Genomic DNA, 22897 nt, shown 5'->3' with positions numbered 1-22897 from the left:
GAGAGAAAGAGGCATGAGTGGAGGACAGGAGTGGCAGATGGTTATTTTTGTTGAGGTTAATTAGTCAGAGGAGTGGGCAGAAATGGCTGGGGATATGGAGGGATCGATGGAGAAGGATGGAGAGAGGAGAGGGATGGAAAGAGGAAATTGAGAGAGGAGATGAGAGAGGGATGAGTGGAGGACAGGAGTGGCAGATGGTTCTTCTAGTGGAGGTTAATTAAAACTCTGAAGGCAGGAATGAAGGAATAAGAAAGAAAACGAGAAGAGGTGAGGAGAGTTAATTATAGAGCAAGGGGCAGCTATACAGTGTGACAGTTTAGGACAGAGAGCTACAGAGAACAGATGGTTGGGTCTCCAAAGCAGATCCTAGCAGCTTAGAACTGACACGTGTGTGTGTGTGTGTGTGTGTGTGTGTGTGTGTGTGTGTGTGTGTGTCTGTGTGTGAGAGAGAGAATGATGGACACACAATGCTGAAACCAGGGCATCAGAACACTCAAGAGAACCTCTGAGGCAGACTACAGGGCACCAGGTGTGTGTGTGTGTGTGTGTGTGTGTGTGTGTGTGTGTGTGTGTGTGTGTGTGTGTGTGTGTGTGTGTGTGCCAAACTCATTCCAGTGGAAAACAGAAATGCTTCAGGTTTCTGTCTCATAAACATAGGATATATGATGTTCTATAGAGACCCTTAGTTAGCTTCTGAAGACATGCACGCGCGCACACACACACACACACACACACACACACACACACACACACACACACACACACACACACACACACACACACACACACACACACACACACACACACACACACACACACACACACACACACACACACACACACAAACACACACTGTGGCAGCATGGACAGCTCCTCAAGGCTTCCAGCATGTATGGAATAAAACATCCAGCCTCTCTTGGCACTGTGGTAAAAGTTCATCTGTTTATCAAACAAGCAAATATCTTGAAATATCTCTATCTCTGTTACAAATGTTCCTCTTTTCAGTTTCACCTCAACTTGTATTGTTTGATTGACTGGTTGATTGAACCCAGATCTACTTTCGGGGTCAAAGAAAGAGTTAGAAGCAAGTCTGGGGTCACACAGCTGGAACTACTGTCGTGTCACAGTGAGGTGGTCTCTGTCTGCAGGATGGATTGGGCTCTGGAGTTCCTCTGGAAGGGGGTGGAGTTATCAGTCCCGTTATGGCTGATTGATCCCCTGTGTAGACGGTAGTCCCTCCACATGTAGCGCTTCAATGACACACTCCTCCACTTCAACTTCAGCTCCCCCTGGACCTGCACACACACACACACACACACACACACACACACACACACACACACACACACACACACACACACACACACACACACACACACACACACACACACACACACACAACCTTAGAGAGTATGGTTACAGAGAACATTTTGAATGTAATGTAATATTACATTGAGCTGACTGACCTCAGTATTGAGGAAGCAGTAGAGGATGGCTACCATCAGGCCCTAGAGGACACACAGCATATGGCAACATCAACAGCTTCTATACACACTATACATGTCATAAACTTATTACAACACCATGTGGAACATATATAGGCATATACAGAAAGATCCTAGACCTGGGTTAACCTGGATAGGGTTAGGGGGGTTAAAGGTTAAAGATCAGGGGTTAAGGTAATGGTATACCTGGAAGGACCCCAGTACCAGGTCAAACAGAATCTTGTACTCCTCTATCCCGTCGCTCTCTGTCTCCACCAGGTAGACAAACACCATGTAGTTGACTCCAAAGAGAGGGATCAACAGCAGGGTGGACTTAGCCAGACGCCTGCAACACACAGGTAGGTGTGTGTGAGAGAGTGTATATATATACTGGCTGGCCAGTTTATTAGGTACACCACCCAGTTCACAAAAATGGATTGCTCCTACAGACAGTGAGTCACGTGGCCATGGCTTGCTATATAAAGCAGGCAGACAGGCATCGAGGCATTCAGTTACTGTTTGATTGAAAGTTAAAATGGGCAAAACAAGTGACCTAAGTGACTTTCAGCGTGGTGTGATTGTCTGGTCCAACGATTTGGAGTAAACAGCATGAGTCAATGGACCTGCCTGGTGTCAACCATACAGGCTGGTGGCGGTGGTGTACCGCCTTCTAATCTGCTGCATATGCGTGATGCCATCGTGTCAGCATGGAACAGCATCACTGTGGAATGTTTTCCCGACTTGCAGAAACCATGCTCCAAAGAATTAAGGCTGTTCTGGTGGCAAAGGGGTGTACCTAACAATCTGTGAGTGTATGTTGTGGTAGTGCTCAGATTGTTTCTGGAGTGTAGAATTCACTATGTTTTCTAAGTTTAAATAAGCTTAAATAAAACATTTGATCAGTTGTTCATACCTGTATTGTGATTGGTTGTTGAGAGAGTACCTGTATTGTGACTGGTCGTTCCCGCCCACGTCAGAGCAGCGTAGTTTCTGGACTAGAATACGGATGATACTGATAAAAAGAACAAAGTTGATCTGACAGAGGACGACAAGAAACGAGACAACAGACCTCCATTAGAAAAAGCATTACATGAGTCCCCGCTATTGGCTCTAATGGAGACAGCAGAACATTTCTGTTTCTCCTAGTTTGTTCAGTGACTCAAAGAGCTTTCTGATACTGGGACGACATGACGGCTCTACTGATACTCACTATCACAGACGCCATTATGGGCCAGTTGATCACCCTCCAAGGGGTGGGGATGTCATTCCTCTCCCAGCACCTACACACACACACACAAACAAACACGCACATGCACATGCACATTGATAAGTCCCCTGTTGACTAGTGAGATGGTGAGAAGCTCATGTTGATGATGTCAAAGACTCACCCGGTGTCTTCCAGATAGATCCTACAGAAGACCCAGACCACAAGAAATACTGAGGGTAACCCTGGGTGTGGTGAAACACAGAGAGAGAGGGGGGGAGAGAGAGACAGGGGGAGACAGGGGGAGAGAGAGACAGGGGAGAGAGAGAGAGGTGGGGAAGGGGGAGAGAGCGAGAGAGAGAGAGGGGGGGGTGGAGAGAGACAGGGGGAGAGAGAGAGAGAGAGAGAGAGGGGGAGAGAGACAGGGGGAGAGAGAGAGAGAGAGAGAGAGAGAGAGAGAGATGGGGGAGAGACAGGGGGAGAGAGAGAGAGAGAGAGAGAGAGAGAGAGAGAGAGGGGGAGAGAGAGAGAGGGAGAGAGAGAGAGAGAGAGAGAGGAGAGAGAGGGGGAGAGAGAGAGAGAGAGAGAGAGAGAGAGAGAGAGAGAGAGAGAAGAGAGAGAGAGAGGGGAGAGAGGGGGAGAGAGAGAGAGAGGGGGAGACAGGGGAGAGAGAGAGAGAGAGAGAGAGAGAGAGAGAGAGGGAGAGAGAGGGGGAGAGAGAGAGAGAGAGGGGGAGAGAGAGAGAGAGAGAGAGAGAGAGAGAGAGAGAGAGAGGGGGGGACAGGGGAAGAGAGAGAGAGAAAAGAGAGAGAGCGAGGGGGCGAGAGAGAGAGAGAGAGACAGGGGGAGAGAGAGGGGAGAGAGAGAGAGAGAGAGAGAGAGAGAGAGAAAAGAAAGAGAGAAAGAGGACACCAGACTTCTTTGAGACTTCCACTAAATAGCGGCCTATAAACTAAACACCATAGACACGGTCCATAATACTCAACCATAACCTGCTGAACACAGGGAACATTAACACAATGGATGGTTTCTGTCAGGGGCTGAAGGATGAAGTACTAACAACTAGTCCAGGAAGAGACTTTGGACAAACGGAGAGCAGCGAGGGAGAGAGGACATTACAACAGTGTTTAGACTATTTCATTTATTATACTGGGATAAAACCCTCTGGTTCATGGCCATGGTTACAGAGTGTGTGTGTGTGTTCTTACCCCAGCCGATGGTGAGGTAGACAGCGAGGTGTGTGTATCCGTAGGTGACGAGGAGCAGAGTGTGTAGGTAGAGGCCTTCCACCAGCAGCCAGAAGAAGTTAGCCATGATGAAATAGTTAAACATCACCAAGCTGACCTTACAGCCCACCTAACACACACACACACACACACACACACACACACACACACACACACACACACACACACACACACACACACACACACACACACACACACACACACACACACACACACACACACACACACACACACACACACACACACACACACACACACACACACACACACACACAGAGTAGTTAGCCATGTTAGTTACACAACGTTAGATTGACTTCACAACTACAAACAATACATTTTACTACTGTAGCAATAGTTTCACACTGTACTTGGAGACAGTCATTGGAGACAGTAATTGGATACAGACATTGGAGACAGTCATTGGAGTCAGTCATTGGAGAGAGACATTGGAGACAGATATTGGAGACACTAATTGGAGTCAGACATCGGATACAGTCATTGGAGACAGACATTGGAGACAGACACTGGAGACAGACATTGGAGACAGACATTGGAGACAGTCATTGGTGACAGTCATTGGAGACAGACATTGGAGACAGTCCTTGGAGACAGACATTGGAGACAGTCCTTGGAGACAGACATTGGAGACAGTCCTTGGAGACAGACATTGGAGACAGTCCTTGGAGACAGACATTGGAGACAGTACATGGAGACAGACATTGGCATACATTTTGCAATATACAGTGGGAATCTCACCAGTGAGGGCTGCGTGCTACAGTCAGTGTTTTCATTATGGGAGAAGATTACAGAGTCTTTAACCAGCACGGCCACAGCTCGCAAGATGAACGACACAAACAGGTTCACATGGATGTAGTTCCTAGTACAGTGGAGCCTCCTACACACAAATACACACACACACACACACACACACACACACACACACACACACACACACACACACACATACACGCACGCACGCACGCACACACACACACACACACACACACACACACACACACACACACACACACACACACACACGCATACACACGCACACACACACACGCACGCATACACACACACAAACATACACAAACACACACACACACACACACGCACGCATACACACACGCAACACACACACACTCACACACACATTCACACATGAGACATGGGGTCGTGATAAGAATGTTTATTAACGGTGTCTATAAGTGAATTATGGGAAATATAAACATCCAGAAGGATCCTTGATAACCCCCGTATTAAAAACAGCAAAACACTACTCCTTTCACAAAGCATGTGTGTGTGTGTGTCTCTATGTGTGTGTGTGTGTGTGTTGGTTACCTGAACAGACAGAGAATGATTGTAGAGGTGATGAGAGCGATGAGGGAGAGACTGTGGCCCAGAGTGTAGAGAGTCTTCACCACCGAGTAGAACAGCAGCTGGAGGAGACACACATACAGTCATGTACACACACACATTGCAACACACCAGCTACATCAAGGACACACAGACACAAACATTGTCACACATAGGCATACATTCTGCCTGCATTATAAAAAGCCTTGCTGATGTCAAAACAGTCTGTCTCTACAAGTGTTTCTTTCACAACCAGTTTGGAATGCAAAAGATAATGTCCATGGTTGCACCAGCGCTGTTTAGCTTCAAACCTGCATTAATTACCCCTTTCCTCTCATAGATGTCATACCACGAGAGGTTGGGAAATACCTGCAACTAGTGTGTGTGTGTATATCTTAGTCTGTCTGCTCTTCAACATTCTCCACCCCATCAACCTCTCATCCTGATAAACAACCATTCTCCACCCCATCACCCTCTCACCCTGATAAACAACCATTCTCCTCCACATCACCCTCTCATCCTGATAAACAACCATTCTCCTCCCCATCACCCTCTCATCCTGATAAACAACATGCTCCTCCCCCTCACCCTCTCATCCTGATAAACAACATTACCCTCCCAATAATCCTCTCATCCTGAAAAACAACCATTCTCCTCCCCATCACCCTCTCATCCTGATAAACAACATTCTCCTCCCCATCACCCTCTCATCCTGATAAATAACATTCCCCTAGCCAGGTTGCAAAAATTCGACGTCCGTCCAGGTAAGCAGGATGTCGAGATATTATTTCAAAACCAACCACTATGGGCAACGGTGAGCACTATTACCATCAAGGGGTGCAGGTAGCCTAGTGGTTAGAGTGTTGGACTAGTAACCGAAAGGATGCTAGATCGAATCCCAGAGCTGACAAGGTAAAAGTATGTCGTTCTGCCCCTGAACAAGGCAGTTAAGGCCGTCATTGTAAATAAGAATTTGTTCTTAACTTACTTGTCTAGTTAAATAAATGTAGGCTTGGGGTTTGCTCTATTTCACATCAGGTAACTGATGCATTCAGTAAAAATACACCTTATGGGACTGTGGAACTGTGAAGAGGCACAGACACACTTACAAATGATAAGATGTTCAAATCAAACTGTATTTGTCACATGCGCTGAATAGAACAAGTGTAGACTTTACCGTGAAATGCTTCCTTACAGGCTCTAACCAATAGGTGACTTTACCGTGAAATGCTTCCTTACAGGCTCTAACCAATAGGTGACTTTACCGTGAAATGCTTCCTTACAGGCTCTAACCAATAGGAGACTTTACCGTGAAATGCTGACTTTCAGGCTCTAACCAATAGGTGACTTTACCGTGAAATGCTGACTTACAGGCTCTAACCAATAGGTGACTTTACCGTGAAATGCTTCCTTACAGGCTCTAACCAATAGGAGACTTTACCGTGAAATGCTTCCTTACAGGCTCTAACCAATAGGTGACTTTACCGTGAAATGCTTCCTTACAGGCTCTAACCAATAGGAGACTTTACCGTGAAATGCTGACTTTCAGGCTCTAACCAATAGGTGACTTTACCGTGAAATGCTGACTTACAGGCTCTAACCAATAGGTGACTTTACCGTGAAATGCTTCCTTACAGGCTCTAACCAATAGGTGACTTTACCGTGAAATGCTGACTTACAGGCTCTAACCAATAGGTGACTTTACTGTGAAATGCTTACTTACAGGCTCTAACCAATAGGTGACTTTACCGTGAAATGCTTCCTTACAGGCTCTAACCAATAGGTGACTTTACCGTGAAATGCTGACTTACAGGCTCTAACCAATAGGTGACTTTACCGTGAAATGCTGACTTACAGGCTCTAACCAATAGGTGACTTTACCGTGAAATGCTTCCTTACAGGCTCTAACCAATAGGTGACTTTACCGTGAAATGCTGACTTACAGGCCCTAACCAATAGGTGACTTTACCGTGAAATGCTGACTTACAGGCTCTAACCAATAGGTGACTTTACCGTGAAATGCTTACTTACAGGCTCTAACCAATAGGTGACTTTAGCGTGAAATGCTGACTTACAGGCTCTAACCAATAGGTGACTTTACTGTGAAATGCTGACTTACAGGCTCTAACCAATAGGTGACTTTACCGTGAAATGCTTACTTACAGGCTCTAACCAATAGGTGACTTTACCGTGAAATGCTTACTTATAGGCTCTAACCAATAGGTGACCTTACCGTGAAATGCTTACTTACAGGCTCTAACCAATAGGTGACTTTAGCGTGAAATGCGGACTTACAGGCTCTAACCAATAGGTGACATTACCGTGAAATGCTGACTTACAGGCTCTAACCAATAGGTGACTTTACCGTGAAATGCATACTTACAGGCTCTAACCAATAGGTGACTTTACCGTGAAATGCTTACTTACAGGCTCTAACCAATAGGTGACTTTACCGTGAAATGCTTACTTACAGGCTCTAACCAATAGGTGACTTTACCGTGAAATGCTTACTTATAGGCTCTAACCAATAGGTGACTTTACCGTGAAATGCTTACTTACAGGCTCTAACCAATAGGTGACTTTACCGTGAAATGCTGACTTACAGGTTCTAACCAATAGGTGACTTTACCGTGAAATGCTTACTTACAGGCTCTAACCAATAGGTGACTTTACCGTGAAATGCTGACTTACAGGTTCTAACCAATAGGTGACTTTACCATGAAATGCTGACTTACAGGTTCTAACCAATAGGTGACCTTACAGTGAAATGCTTCCTTACAGGCTCTAACCAATAGGTGACTTTACCGTGAAATTCTTACTTACAGGCTCTAACCAATAGTGTGGTTCCGGAAGAGTTAAGAAAATATTTACCATGTAGACTAAAGTCAAAAGTAATACAATAAGAATAACAATAACAAGGCTATATAAAGGGGGCACCGGTAACAAGTCAGTGTGCAGGGGTACAGGTTAGTTGATGTTGTATTGTAAATATGTGATAGTGGAATAGTGCCCTGAGGTAACTCAGTAAAAGTATTGGGTAAAAGTATTGGGTAAAGTGTTTTAAACGGTGTTTTAACTGCCTTAATGTTGCTGGACCCCAGGAAGAGTAGCTGCTGCCTTGGCAGGAACTAATGGGGATCCATAATACACCCCAGGAAGAGTAGCTGCTGCCTTGGCAGGAACTAATGGGGATCCATAATAAACCCCAGGAAGAGTAGCTGCTGCCTTGGCAGGAACTAATGGGGATCCATAATAAACCCCAGAAAGAGTAGCTGCTGCCTTGGCAGGAACTAATGGGGACCCTTAATAAATGCAATCAGAAATACAAATCTTAATTAGCATTGGAGGAAGTGGTGGGGATGGATGTCATATCGAATGTGGGGTTAGTTGTCACTGTCAAACACATTATTACCATATTGTTAATGGACATTGTTACTGCCAGTATACAGTATAATAACTCCCAAGCTATTTTATGCTGTTGCTATAGAGACCTCCATTACAAGTAAACACAAACAGCTTTGGCCGATATATCAAAATGTGTTGGGAATATGTAGTGTGGAGAACGTTTGTATATTGGTAAAACATTGCAGACATCAGAATAGAATGTTGATGCCTGCCCGACATCTAAACGATGTAGAACTGTAGAATTTAGAATGTAGGCATTCTACACACATCTTTGAGACATCTTGCCATGAGCCAACCATGTCTAAACTGCTCAATGCATCTTGTGCACATCCGTTGGGCAGAGGTATCTGTGCTATCTGGGTTTGTTGCCTCTCTTTCACACACATCATTTTGTCTGTCACACACCCACACATGTACACATGCAAATGTACTAAAAATGTCAAAGGTTTTTCTCAAGGCATAAAATTATGCATTTTCAACCCCATCTTTCACAGACTGGAACATGTTCCGGGATTCTTCCGATGGCATTGAGGAGTACACCACATCAGTCACTGGCTTTATCAATAAGTGCATCGAGGACGTCATCCCCACAGTGACTGTACGTACATACCCCAACCAGAAGCCATGGATTACAGGCAACATTCGCACTGAGCTAACGGGTAGAGCTGCCGCATTCAAGGTGTGGGACTCTAACCCGGAAGCTTAAAAGAAATCCTGCTATGCCCTGCGACGAACCATCAAACAGGCAAAGCGTCAATACAGGGCTAAGATTGAATCATACTACACCGTCTCCGATGCTTGGCTTATGTGGCAGGGCTTGCAAACTATTACAGACTACAAAGGGAAGCACAGCCGCGAGCTGCCCAGTGACACAAGCCTACCAGACGAGCTAAATCACTTCTATGCTCGCTTCGAGGCAAGCTACACTGAGGCATGCATGAGAGCATCAGTTGTTCCGGACGACTGTGTGATCATGCTCTCAGTAGCCGATGTGAGAAAGACCTTTAAACAGGTCAACATATACAAGGCTGCAGGCCCAGACGGATTACCAGGACGTGTGCTCCAGGCATGTTCTGACCAACTGGCAGGTGTCTTCACTGACATTTTCAACATGTCCCTGATTGAGTCTGTAATACCAACATGTTTCAAGCAGACCACAATAGTCCCTGTGCCCAACAACACTAAGGTAACCTGCCTAAATGACTACACACGTCGGTAGCCACGAAGTGCTTTGAAAGGCTGGTAATGGCTCACATCAACACCGTTATCCCAGAAACCCTACACCCACTCCAATTTGCATACTGCCCAAACAGATCCACAGATGATGCAATCTCTATTGCACTCCACACTGCCCTTTCCCACCTGGACAAAAGGAACACCTATGTGAGAATGCTATTCATTGACTACAGCTCAGCATTCAACACCATAGTACCCTCAAAGCTCATCACTAAGCTAAGGATCCTGGGACGAAAACCCTCCCTCTGCAACTGGATCCTGGACTTCCTGACGGGCCGCCCCCAGGTGGTGAGGGTAGGTAGCAACACGTCTTTCACGCTGATCCTCAACACTGGAGCTCCCCAGGGGTGCATGCTCAGTCCCCTCCTGTACTCCCTGTTCACCCATGACTGCATGGCCAAGCATGACTCCAACACCATCATTAAGTTTGCCAATGACACAACAGTGTTAGGCCTGATCACCGACAACAACGAGGCAGCCTATAGGGAGGTGTCATGAGAATTATGTTCTCGATGTTCATAAACCAATTCAATTAAACTACTCAGTGTGCTAATCAGGATTTGTAAGATACTGATTGAAATGAAACAGAAGGAGGCCCAGCTAAAATAGTCAATAAGTTTTATTCACGAGAGCGCTGGTCTGTTGTACAAAACCAGTCATTTTATACTGGCTACATCCTGACATCCTGACTGATGGCAGCCCATTCTTGCATAATCAATGCTTGGAGTTTGTCAGAATTTGTGGGTTTTTGTTTGTCCACCCGCCTCTTGAGGATTGACCACAAGTTCTCAATGGGATTAAGGTCTGGGGAGTTTCCTGGCCATGGACCCAAAATATCGATGTTTTGTTCCACAAGCCACTTAGTTATCACTTTTGCCTTATGGAAACGTGCTCCATCATGCTGGAAAAGGCATTGATGCAAAATATATCACTAGCCACTTTAAACAATGCTACTTAATATAATGTTTACATACCCTACATTACTCATCTCATATGTATATAGTGTACTCTATATCATCTATTGCATCTTTATGTAATACATGTATCACTAGCCACTTTAAACTATGCCACTTTGTTTACATACCCTACATTACTCATCTCATATGTATATACTGTACTCAATACCATCTACTGCATCTTGCCTATGCTGTTCTGTACCAACACTCATTCATATATATTTATGTACATATTCTTTATCTCTTTACACTTGTGTGTATAAGGTAGTAGTTTTGGAATTGTTAGGTTAGATTACTCATTGGTTATTACCGCATTGTCGGAACTAGAAGCACAAGCATTTCTCTACACTCGCATTAACATCTGCTAACCATGTGTATGTGACAAATACATTTGATTTGATTTGATTTTGATTTTTGTTCGTCACCAAACTGTTCCTGGAAGGTTGGGAGATGTTGCTCTCGGAGGATGTGTTGGTACCATTCTTTATTCATGGCTGTGTTCTTAGGCAAAATTGTGAGTGAGCCCACTCCCTTTGCTGAGAAGCAACCCCACACATGAATAGTCTCAGGATGCTTTACTGTTGGCATGACACAGGACTGATGGTAGCGCTCACCTTATCTTCTCCGGACAAGCTTTTTTCCGGAAGCCCCAAACAATCGGAAAGGGGATTCATCAGAGAAAATGACTTTACCCCAGTCCTCAGTAGTCCAATCCCTGAACCTTTTGCAGAATATCAGTCTGTCCCTGATGTTTTTCCTGGAGAGAAGTGGCTTCTTTGCTGCCCTTCTTGACACCAGGCCATCCTCCAAAAGTCTTCTCCTCACTGTGCGTGCAGATGCACTCACACCTGCCTGCTGCCATTCCTGAGCAAGCTCTGTACTGGTGGTGCCCTGATCCCGCAGCTGAATCAACTTTAGGACACGGTCCTGGTGCTTGCTGGACTTTCTTGGGCGCCCTGAAGCCTTCTTCACAACAATTGAACCGCTCTCCTTGAAGTTCTTGATGATCCGATAAATGGTTGATTTAGGTGCAATCTTACTGGCAGCAATATCCTTGCCTGTGAAGCCCTTTTTGTGCAAAGCAATGATGACTGCACGTGTTTCCTTCCAGGTAACCATGGTTGACAGAGGAAGAACAATGATTCCAAGCACCACCATCCTTTTGAAGCTACCAGTCTCTTATTCAAACTCAGTCAGCATGACAGAGTGATCTTCAGCCTTGTCCTCGTCAACACTCACACCTGCGTTAATGAGAGAATCACTGACAGGATGTCAGCTGGTCCTTTTGTGGCAATGTTATTTTGGGGGTCAGTTAATTTGCATAGCAAAGAGGGACTTTGCAATTAATTGCAATTCATCTGATCATTCTTCATAACATTCTGGAGTATATGCAAATTGGCATCATACAAACTGAGGCAGAAGACTTTGTGAAAATTAATATTTGTGTCATTCTCAAAACTTTTGGCCACGAATGTACATACTACCTCAATCACTCTGACTAACCGGTGTCTGTATATAGCCTCCCTACTGCTATTTTCGTCTTTTTATTGTTGTTTTATTTCTTTACTTACCTATTTTCACCCAGTTCCTTTTTTTGCACTATTGGTTAGAGCCTGTAAGTAAGCATTTCACTGTATGGTCTACCTGTTGTACTCGGCGCACGTGACAAATAAACTTGATTTGATTTGATAATGTGAGTATACAAATTAGCCCTATTTCAACCCAGAACCTTGGTCTTTCTATTCATGTTGAAAAGAGTCTTGTAAGAAATCCTGGTGCTGAGAAATACACACAAGAGTAAACGTGTGACAACCAACCCTGGTCTCCCCTAACCTCCAAAATGTACATTTATGGACAAAACATCAGATTCTGCAGTGAAACTGTGAGAGCTTGTTGCGTGAGACACCATCTGAGACACACACATGCGTTCACACACTTACAAACACACACGCACACACTCAAACACATACCACACACACACAATTGACACGTGTATCAACATTCAAACATAAAACTGTTCAAACCTTAATATTGTGCTTTGTCTCTAATCCCAAACAATAAACCCTAACTTTAACCTTTCACCTCTGACCCCTGACCTTGACCCTATTTGGGGAGAAAGTCCAGACTCCTCTTGACAGTTGTAAGGCATGGAACCCCTTCATCCCTTCCTCTTCCAGACAGAATCCTCTCCTCTGACTGTGGAATCTCAATGGAACACCTGGGAGGGTCTGGACTAACTCAACCACAGAGGCTGTCATACCACCAAAGATCAACCATATGGAATCACTGAGGAGGACAGAGTGAAAGAGAGAGAGATACCAGATACCAGTTCCAGATATTCTCTATAACCTGGTAGTTACATTGCAGTTAGCCTGTTTGTTAACCAGGCTAAGAACATGCCATTAAAGAAACAAGGCTGGGAACAACTGCTGATTAAGGCCCAATATGACCTTTGAGCACTGGAATGCAGTCTCCTATATCCCTGCAATAACCTAGCCAGGCCACGTAAGCCTTATGACTCTCTACTCTCGTCGTACAGGACGCCTCAGGCCCACAGGGTGTACACACACACTCAGAGGTAGGGTATGACAAACATTGTGAAATGTTTGGAGGGATCAAAATGTAATTTCCCTGGGCTCCCTGACCTTATAACCCACTATCATCAAGCAGACAAAAGAGAAGTTTCCATTTGAGTCACAACTGCTTGAACAACCTGTTCCAGCTCAGTGCAGTGTCTGACTGTAAAGGGATTTAGTAGTGAATGGAGTCTGTTTCTTCATTTTGGTTCAGTAGTTAAGGTTTCTCTGCCATGTTGGTTCACTAACTGTGGAGTTGCCGTGGTTAATCCTACCATGTTGGGTTTGTTGTCGCTGGACCAGCAGACAGTGCTGAGGCTGGGGTAGACATCAGACCAGCCTGCCTCTGTACAGTTCCTACTGATGTTGCCTAAAAGAGAGAACATACAGGAATAGAAGGAGGGATTGTCAGGAATCGTGAATTTGCCCAAGGTGTGAAAATGCAAAGATAAGGCCAACACATACTATATTTTAAAATGTTTAATAGACAGATAGACATACAGACAGGTGCAACGGGAGACAGACACGGTCCTCCAGGTAGTCTCGCAGCAATCTACTGCCGAGTGAAGAACAAACCACTCGTTATATGCTCATTCCTTATCTGTTGGTTCCCTCAGTGCCAGGCCCAGACCATGACAACTGTGGCTCAGAGTAACCTGTAGATGATTCTATCTTCTGGACAGACCTTTAGCTGGGTTACAGACACCGGCCTAAGCCTTAGGAGAAGGTCTCTCAGGGTGCTAAATCCTGCTTTATGGTGACCCCTAACCTCAGAGTGGGGTCATCGAGAGGCCACTAATACATTTAATTTGCAACTAGAATTGTTGTCCTGACAGGATGTACAGTATGGTTGATGGAATGATTGAGGCACAGCGGGATGGAGGAATAGATTTGTGTTTACCTTGTCGTCCGAAGAGGTGTATGAGAGCAGGGGGGCAGGAAAGAGTCACCACCTCCCCTACTGCTGCTGGGGCCCAACACGAAATGTTGTCCCATAGGCCACCACAGCCTACACACACACACACACACACACACACACACACACACACACACACACACACACACACACACACACACACACACACACACACACACACACACACCCACACACAACCCGTGGGAAAGCAGACACAGGTCACAGGCGTTAGGGGACCCTGTGTACCAACAGATACGATTCTGTCCACTTTCACTAGAGCTACGCTTGGTGTAAACCCGTACAAACAGGTCATAAGAAAATGTACACACACACAACCACTCATGCATGTCAAACCTGTATGTGTGTGTGTGTGTGTGTGTGTGTGTGTGTAGGCTGTGGTGGCTTATGGGACAACATTTCGTGTGAGAATGTGTCTACCTGCAGGCTCCATGGATTGTTTCTTCAGCTCATAGTGACATACTAGCTCTGCCCTCTGCAGCTCCCAGAGGAAGTGACACGTGGGATTTCTCCCGCTGACTTTCTGGACAGAGAGGGAGTAGAAAGACAGTCAATGGATGTGTCTCAACTTAACGTAACTGCCTCCACTCCTCGTCTTCTCTCCTCGTCTTCTCTTTTCTTCTCCTTGTCTCCTTCACTCATCTATTTAGGCAGACATATTGGCTCTACCATTTGGAATATTGAACTACATGAGAAACTGTGGGAGAGGGAGAAAGAAATAAGGGTGGAAAGAGAGAGGGAGAGTGTAAAGAGAGATGGAAAAGAGATGGGGAGAGAGAGAGATTCTTGCATTCCTTTGGACAGAGCTCACTGTGTGGAGAGGGTTAAAGGCATTGGGTACTTATCGTGACCACAGGCAACAGGAACATCCAAACAAACAAACCAAGAACACCCCCTCCACTTAACACAAACACACAGACAGACAGACACTCACACAGCCATCCCTGTGCTAGGTATGTCTTCTGACTTGCAGGCTTTAGGATATTCACTTACAGACAAACATAAACTGTGTGTGGGGTTCATATGCCTGTATTGTGTGTGCATGTATATATGTGTGCATCCGTGCGTGTGAGTAGTTAAACTGGGTGATCTATGAAGTTTATATTGTGAATTAATACTTCGCTCTGCCACAGTTCAGGACTATCATTGTGATTACACCTTTCCCTCCTTGCCACTCCTTCCCCTGCACCGGCCGCATCATCTTGGCATCTCTGTTCCTCTTGGAGCTGATTTATCAACTCTACTGTCACCAGAACACAAACAACCAATAACCCACAACCTCATTACTGTCTCAACCAATCACACAGTTCCCCGTTACTGTCTCAACTAATCACACGTTATCTCACCACTACCAATGGAAACATGTAACATCCTATAATATGTCATTTATTTATTGCACACAAAATTCAAATTCTCAATATCCTGACACTGTGCGGGTTTCCAAGAGAGAGAGAGAATGGAGAGAAACAGAGAGAGAGAGAAATACAGACAGACAGACAGACAGACAGACAGACAGACAGACAGACAGACAGACAGACAGACAGACAGACAGACAGACAGACAGACAGACAGACAGACAGACAGACAGACAGACAGACAAAGCGAGAGAGAGACAGATGGATTGTAGTCTCTCTAGACATCCAGGTTGCCTCCCACAATTTTCAAATATTCTGGTTGAACACGTCTGTATGTAATAGAACGTCAGTTTGGTATAGAGGAACTAAGTCATTACCTTATTCGCTTGAACAAAATAGTAGCTAGCAAGATTGAGATCACAGAGGTTACTTTTAAATGAGCGCATTTCGCAAGTGGCTAGTTTGCTTCAACTACTTTCACAAGAACCACTGCAAAGGTTTTGCCTGCAAACTTTGGTTTTTAATCGCGATGTTCTGGCATGTTTGCCTCGTGGTTTGTTGGAAGAGTTGTCTGTCTGAAGAGAACCCACACTGGATCAAATGAAGTAACAATGGGATTAACCAACACATTTTTAGCTTAAAAGTGTCAATTGGGATCATTTTTTACAACAAATTGATAATGATTGCAAAGACACCCTCTGCCAAGCAGTAACATTTTAAATTTTAATAATCTTTTGTAACACAAGTAAATGGTTTAAATTCCCCAAAACAAGCATATATTTTAACATTTTCACACATTTATAGTCAATATTTTGTATTTTTTTTCATGTTTTGAATAGATATTTTGATACATTTCATCCTTAGCCACTTGTTATGAACATGTGTCTGTTATTCATTCAAAGTGCTGTGTTTCTGTGGTGCTCCGATGCTGATAACTTGCCGATTAAGCTAATCTGACATACCGGTACGACCTAAAATGGCCACCAATATGGGCGATACGGGCGCCGGTGCCATCAGATGTTTACTGTGCCTTCAGATAATATTCACACCCCTTGACTTTTCCATATTTTGTTGTATTGACTTTAAAATAGATTCATTTGAGTTTATCCCATAACGTCAAAGTAGAATTATGTTTTTCTACATTTTTATAAATTAATAAAAATGAAAAACTGAATTGTCTTCAGTCAAAAAGTATTCAAATCCTTTGTTATGGCCTAAATAAGTACAGAAGTAAAAATGTGCTTAACAAGTCACATAATAAGTTGAATTGACACACTGTGTGCAATTATAGTGTTGAACATGATTTTTTTAATGACTACTTCATCTCTGTACCCCACACATACAATTATCTGTAAGGTCCCTCAGTTGAGCAGTGAAACACAGATTCAACCACAAAGACCAGGGAGGATTTCCAATGGGCACCTATTGGGAGATGGGTAAAAAAAGCATACATTGAATATCCCTTTGAGCATGGTGAAGGTATTAATTACGCTTAGGATGGTGTATCAAAACACCCAGTCACTACAACGATACAGGTGTCCTTCCTAACTCAGTTGCCGGAGAGGAAGGAAACCACTTAGGGATTTCACCACGAGGCCAACGGTGACTTTAAAACAGTTACAGAGTTTGTCTTTGATAGGAGAAAACTGAGGATGGATCAACTACATTGTATTTACTCCACAATACCAAACTAATTAACAAAGTGAAAAGAAGGAAGCTTGTACAGAATAAAAATAATCCAAAACATGCATTCTGTTTGTAACAAGGCACTAAAGAAACCCCCCCAAAAATGTGTCAAGCAATTCACTTTTTGTCCTGAATACAAAGTGTTATGTTTGAGACATATACAATACAACACATTACTGAGTACCTCTCTCCATAGTGGTAGGTGCATATGCTTGTAATAGTTAAGGACTGGGGAGTTTTTCCGGATAAAAAATTGAATGGAGCTAAGCACAGGCAAAATCCTAGAGGAAAACCTGATTCAGTCTGCCTTCCATCAGACACTGGGAGATGAATTCACCTTTCAGCAGGACCATAACCTTAAACACAAGACCAAATATACACTTGAGTTTCTTACCAAGATGACAGTGAATGTTCCTCAGTGGCCGAGTTACAGTTTGACTTAAATCTGGCAAGACCTGAAAATGGTTGTCTAGCAATGATCAACAACCAATTTGACAGAGCTTCAAGAATTTTGAAAAGAATAATGGGCAAATGTTGCACAATCCAGGTGTGGAAAGGTCTTAGACACTTACCCAGAAAGACTGACAGTTGTAATCGCTGCCAAAGTTCCTTCTACAAAGTATCGACTCAGGGGTGTGAATACTTACGTCAATTAGATATATGTATTTCATGTTCAATATATTTGCAAAGATTTTCACCATGTCATTATGGGGTATTGTGTGTACAGATGAAGTCAGAAGTTTACATACACCTTAGCCAAATACATTTAAACTCAGTTTTTCACAATTCCTGACATTTAATCCAAGTAACAATTCCCTGTTTTAGGTCAGTTAGGATCACCACTTTATTTTAAGGATGTGAAATGTCAGAATAATAGTAGAGAGAATGATTTATTTCAGCTTTTATTTCTTTCATCAAATTCCCAGTGGGTCAGAAGTTTACATACACTCAATTAGTATTTGGTAGCATTGCCTTTAAATTATTTAACTTGGGTCAAACTTAAGTTTGTTAAAAATACATTTGTGGAGTTGTTGAAAAACGAGTTTTAATGACCCCGACATAAGTGTATGTAAACTTCCGACTTCAACTGCAAATGGCCGATTATTACTATTATATTTGAATCCATTTTGAATTCAGGCTGTAACACAACACAATGTGGAATAAGTCCTGAGGTATGAATGCTTTCTGAAGGCCCTCTAGCATACCATGAAAGAACGCTATGGGCAATCAACTCACTTCCAATTGCATCTGACTCATGAGAATCTCGACTTGGTATAAAAACATATAAAGACTGGAAACTAAATATGCATTTACATTCTTGTTTCTTTTCAGTTATAGTGGCTCTATATTTTTCAGAGTACATCAATCTACCTGTATGTCAGATGTCACAACGTTTACCATTTCGTCCACATTGTCAGCTTAGCTGTCCACCACTGATAGGCTTTTACAAAGGAGAGATCATTTTTCATTCCTCCATATTATCACAGCATTTACAGTAGCCCTAAATACTTTTTTGTTGTTGTCAGTTACTAGTTGCTTGACAAAGTCTTAACATTTCTGAGGGATAAAAGGAAACTTGGAAACGACTGAATAAGCACAACATAGATCAATCAAGTGTTTTTTCACACAAATAACAATGTGTCTGACTACGACTTTATTATTTTAAATAAAGATGTATAACATAATAGACCAAAGTAAGAACAACTTATTTAATAAGTGTAAAAAGTCATTGTAAAAAGTCAATAACGTTAGATTAGCACAGCAGATAAACAAAGATATATTTACTCAATAACCTAATATTTTGTTAACAATACTCAAAAACATTAAGTTATAAGAACATCCGCTTTACATCTGAGTGAGTACCATGATTTGAGTTCTACAGGCAGTTAGAGATGTTTGAGTAACCCTTATTCAATTGGTTTAATGAGTTGGGCAATTACTTTCTACAGTGCACCTAGCCAGTGGTGACCTGCCATTGTTTACAAACCTGTTTTGAGGCCCATCTGTTCTGCACATTATTTTAGCATGAATACATGTCACATATCAGTTTGCAAACAATGTAAAAAAAAAATATATCATTGAGTTAATAAAGCCGCATACAAACATGGTCTCTTTTTTATTTTCTTGAGTAAGGCAGCTCCAAAATGCAAGTGTTTCAGCCTAGCTCAGTGCTTTCTGTGGTGGTGGGCCAGCCAGCGGAAAATTCGGATCATAGGAGTTGGTAATGTTCTCTAGTTACGCAGTGTTTGGCTCAGTGTTCTGTCACTCATGAGGACACCACATCACCGCTCGAAAATTCAAGCCCCTTGGGTGCTGCCATCGACTTACATTAGAAGTGCCCATCCAAAAGGCTCAAGGTCATTGGCCACAGATACAATTACGTAAAATCTCTTTTTATCTACCTTGGATTGATCATGTCAACATCATACTTTCAAAATCTTAGCTAGCAAGCTAAACAAGCAGTTATCATCATGAATCAGGTTGACAATCTACTGGTAAATCCTTTTCAAGCATTGTCATATGAAGAAAAATGATAGATTAAACGTATCGGAGCTCATCGGCCAGTGGAGATAAACATTACACAACAAGTTGGAAATAGCAAATTCTACAATGAGTGGTTTGGAAGGAATCAGTGGCTAACTGTAAGCATTGCAAATCAATCACTATCCTGCTATTCAGTGGAGTGGGTGTGTGGTCCAAGTCTGGTTTTAATGGTCTCTTTCCAGGCTTAAAAGGAGAAACATTCACATGACATTCACATGACTTCTGCCACATTCAAAACATCTGGAAACTCAGAACTGGGAAATCTAAGAGTTCAAGACAACTGGCAACTCTGGAAAAAACGAGCTCCGACTGGGAAAATACATTTTGAACGGTCATCCAACTCGGAATTCCAGATAAGGAACTCAGGCCTCTTTCTAGAGCTTCGACCTGAAGATCACTGACATCATGATTCAACCTTGTTTTTTCCAGAGTTGTTTTGAAAGCACAATAAATCCAGAGAATGCCAGACTTTGATGCCAAATTTTGCTCACAAGGACCGCCGCGCCACCTTCCTGTTCAAGTGAGCACAGCACAACAAGGTGAGTCCAAAAATGTATTGTATGCTGCTGCTGCTGCATTAATGATGTAATATGCCAGGGAGATATGTATACTGTAGCTTAGAAAGTAATACTAAGTGTATGTTGTGTATTAAGCTGTTAGTAGCTTACTACACAACACCCTAATAATGTGGTCCCTTTCCCCCTCATAACTTAGCCTACTGTTCTGACTTGATGACTTGGTGATGTACATGTAGCCATTAGCCTGTTTTAGAGAAATGTAATAATTTAATATTGTAATTGTAAGAGCTTTGATTGTCTGCTTATATGCCCCCTTTATTTGTCCTACGGTTCTGACTTGTTGTACAGGTAGAACACTGTAAGAACGGCCCATGTTCTGAATTCTGTCACTGTACATTTCAAAAGTGCTAAACAAATAGTTAAATTGACTATGTCCATCCTAGCTTGCTCATTAATGTCTTCATCGAAATTATGGATTTGATCATTTGATTATGGATTTGAGAAATTATGGATTTGATAATCTCATTTAATTGAAATTATGGATTATGGATTTATCCGCTGTGATCCCCTAATGCCATAGTTTGTACATTTCAATTGTCAGTAGAAACCACATTTGTTTAAGCAAGTCAGCCATATCAACTATGTTTATTAAATGACAGTAAATGAGGCTGAATTAAATATGTATCTGCCAGACAAGGCTCCGCTGATAGCCAGGTGTAGCAATGTGGTGCTGAAAAGAAAGCTCTGCGGTTGTGACAGCTTTATCTCGGCCCTAACAGTTTGTGGACACCGTTTGTCACCGTTATAGTGCAATTACTGTATTGTTTAGTATTGCGCAGTGGCTTTGCTGTTATGCATAGTATTTTTTTTTTTATCCCACCAAGATGTACATGCTAAAATCGCCACAGAACCTACCTATAGGTGACATCTACTCACCACACGTAAAAGGCAGAGTGCGAGGAACAGCAGACCGACCCGTGACCGCTCCATGGTTGCAGGCCGCGCACGAGCAAGTAGTACTCCGAAATGTCCAAGCGCACCGTGGGGTCTTGTCACACTTAGCGGAACTCATGGGGTCCCTCACAGGGCGCAGCTCGAGGGCAGAGGCCGCATAATATTTAACCCCGAAAAATCAATAAGTCATCAGACACCGAAAAAAGGACACATTAATAATGGTCATCAGTCAATTGGTGTTGGTGAAGAAAATAATCACAGCTTGTAAACGCAACAAAACAAAACGTTCCACGAGGTGTCCGTTAAAATCGTACCGAAAGCTGTTTGTACTGGTATGGAGAGAAAGAGGGAGAGAGAGAAAAACAGGGAGACTATAAAAAAGAAAGAGAATGCTGGAAAGGTGGGGAGTCAGTCGGAGCCACAGAAAGCTCCGAGGGCAGCTATCAGAAGTGAGGCGGAGGTCGGTTTGACAGCAGAGATCTCTTTCCCGTTAACTTATGGCACTGCGCGTTCCCGTCAACTCCGTCCAGCCTCTGCCCGCGCCTGAGTGATCCGCGCTACCGAGGCAGTCAGTGGGCTCAATAACAACAGCACTCACTCTCACACAGAGAGAAAAGGAGAGCGATAAATAGAGAGACAATGTATAAGGCTGGGGTTGGGGTCAAGGGCAATTATTCAGTCTTAGGCAAGGTAACTCATCTCATGACCACTTCTGTCACATTAAGTCCCTGGATGGTTAGTTTATTTTCTTCAAAAAGAGAAGGTGTGTTGTAGTTTCTGTTCAGTGTACTACAACTGTGGTTCTGGTTAAGGACAGAGATTAGGCCTAGTAGCCTACTCCCTAGACTCCTAGTCTCCAATCATTGCTGTCTGGACGGCAAAGATAATCAGTTGTCTAAAGGGTATTTAGCTTGTTTGGAGTAGGACTATGAGGTATGAGTTGAGGGTCAAGAGTGAAGGACATGTAATTTAGGTTTACCTGCCTGGTGTGCCATCTCCCCCGCCTTCAGTTTACAGCACCACCACAGTGACCTCTAGCGGCCTTCACCTGAACTACACTCTACATGCTCGTAGCCTTCGGAACCTGATAGCTGATAGTGCTCTGTAATGCCAGAATGACTTGTCAGATAATTATAATGAAAGATAGATGTCTCATCAGAGGTACTCTGATGCATTCCTGTGAGGAGAAAAGAGAGGAAGAGAGGAGAAAGAGGGGAGGAGAGAAGAGATGAGTGGAAAAGAGGAGAAGAGGGGGTAAGGAGAAAAACAGAGAAAAGGAGAGGGGGAGGGGAGTCGATTGAGAGGAGAGAACAGCGTATAGTGAAAAGAGGAGAAGAGAGGAGAGAACAGTATAGAGTGAAAAGAGGAGAAGATAACAGGATAAAGGGAAAAGAGGAGGAGAGAAGAGAACAGCATAGAATGAAAAGAGAAGAGAACAG

General features: G+C 43.4%; 1 protein-coding gene across 4 annotated transcripts; it reads right to left on the bottom strand.

Moving 5' to 3' along the window:
• Positions 1-923: 923 nt before the first annotated feature.
• Positions 924-21988, bottom strand: LOC112236909 (vasoactive intestinal polypeptide receptor 2-like). 4 transcript variants are annotated; one of them, XM_042298897.1, is made up of 13 exons: positions 21441-21988; positions 14822-14920; positions 14369-14431; positions 13743-13837; positions 5280-5377; positions 4692-4830; positions 3897-4044; positions 2873-2933; positions 2695-2764; positions 2428-2519; positions 1692-1830; positions 1467-1508; positions 924-1295 (listed from the first exon to the last, which is right to left on the bottom strand). In XM_042298897.1, exons 1-13 carry the CDS (start codon positions 21574-21576, stop codon positions 1122-1124), a joined length of 1356 nt encoding a protein of 451 aa, XP_042154831.1. In that variant the 5' UTR covers positions 21577-21988; the 3' UTR covers positions 924-1121. The 4 variants fall into 4 exon arrangements, with proteins under 4 accessions (XP_042154831.1, XP_042154830.1, XP_042154833.1 ...); XM_042298896.1 differs by having other exon boundaries at positions 14369-14476; positions 21441-21986; XM_042298899.1 differs by having other exon boundaries at positions 14822-14924; positions 21441-21984.
• Between the last annotated feature and the right edge of the window lie 909 nt (positions 21989-22897).

This window comes from Oncorhynchus tshawytscha, linkage group LG16, assembly GCF_018296145.1.
Source record: "Oncorhynchus tshawytscha isolate Ot180627B linkage group LG16, Otsh_v2.0, whole genome shotgun sequence".
Taxonomy (NCBI): domain Eukaryota; kingdom Metazoa; phylum Chordata; class Actinopteri; order Salmoniformes; family Salmonidae; genus Oncorhynchus; species Oncorhynchus tshawytscha.
Note: the sequence above shows the minus strand (reverse complement) of the source record. Positions and strands in the feature narration are given on the sequence as shown.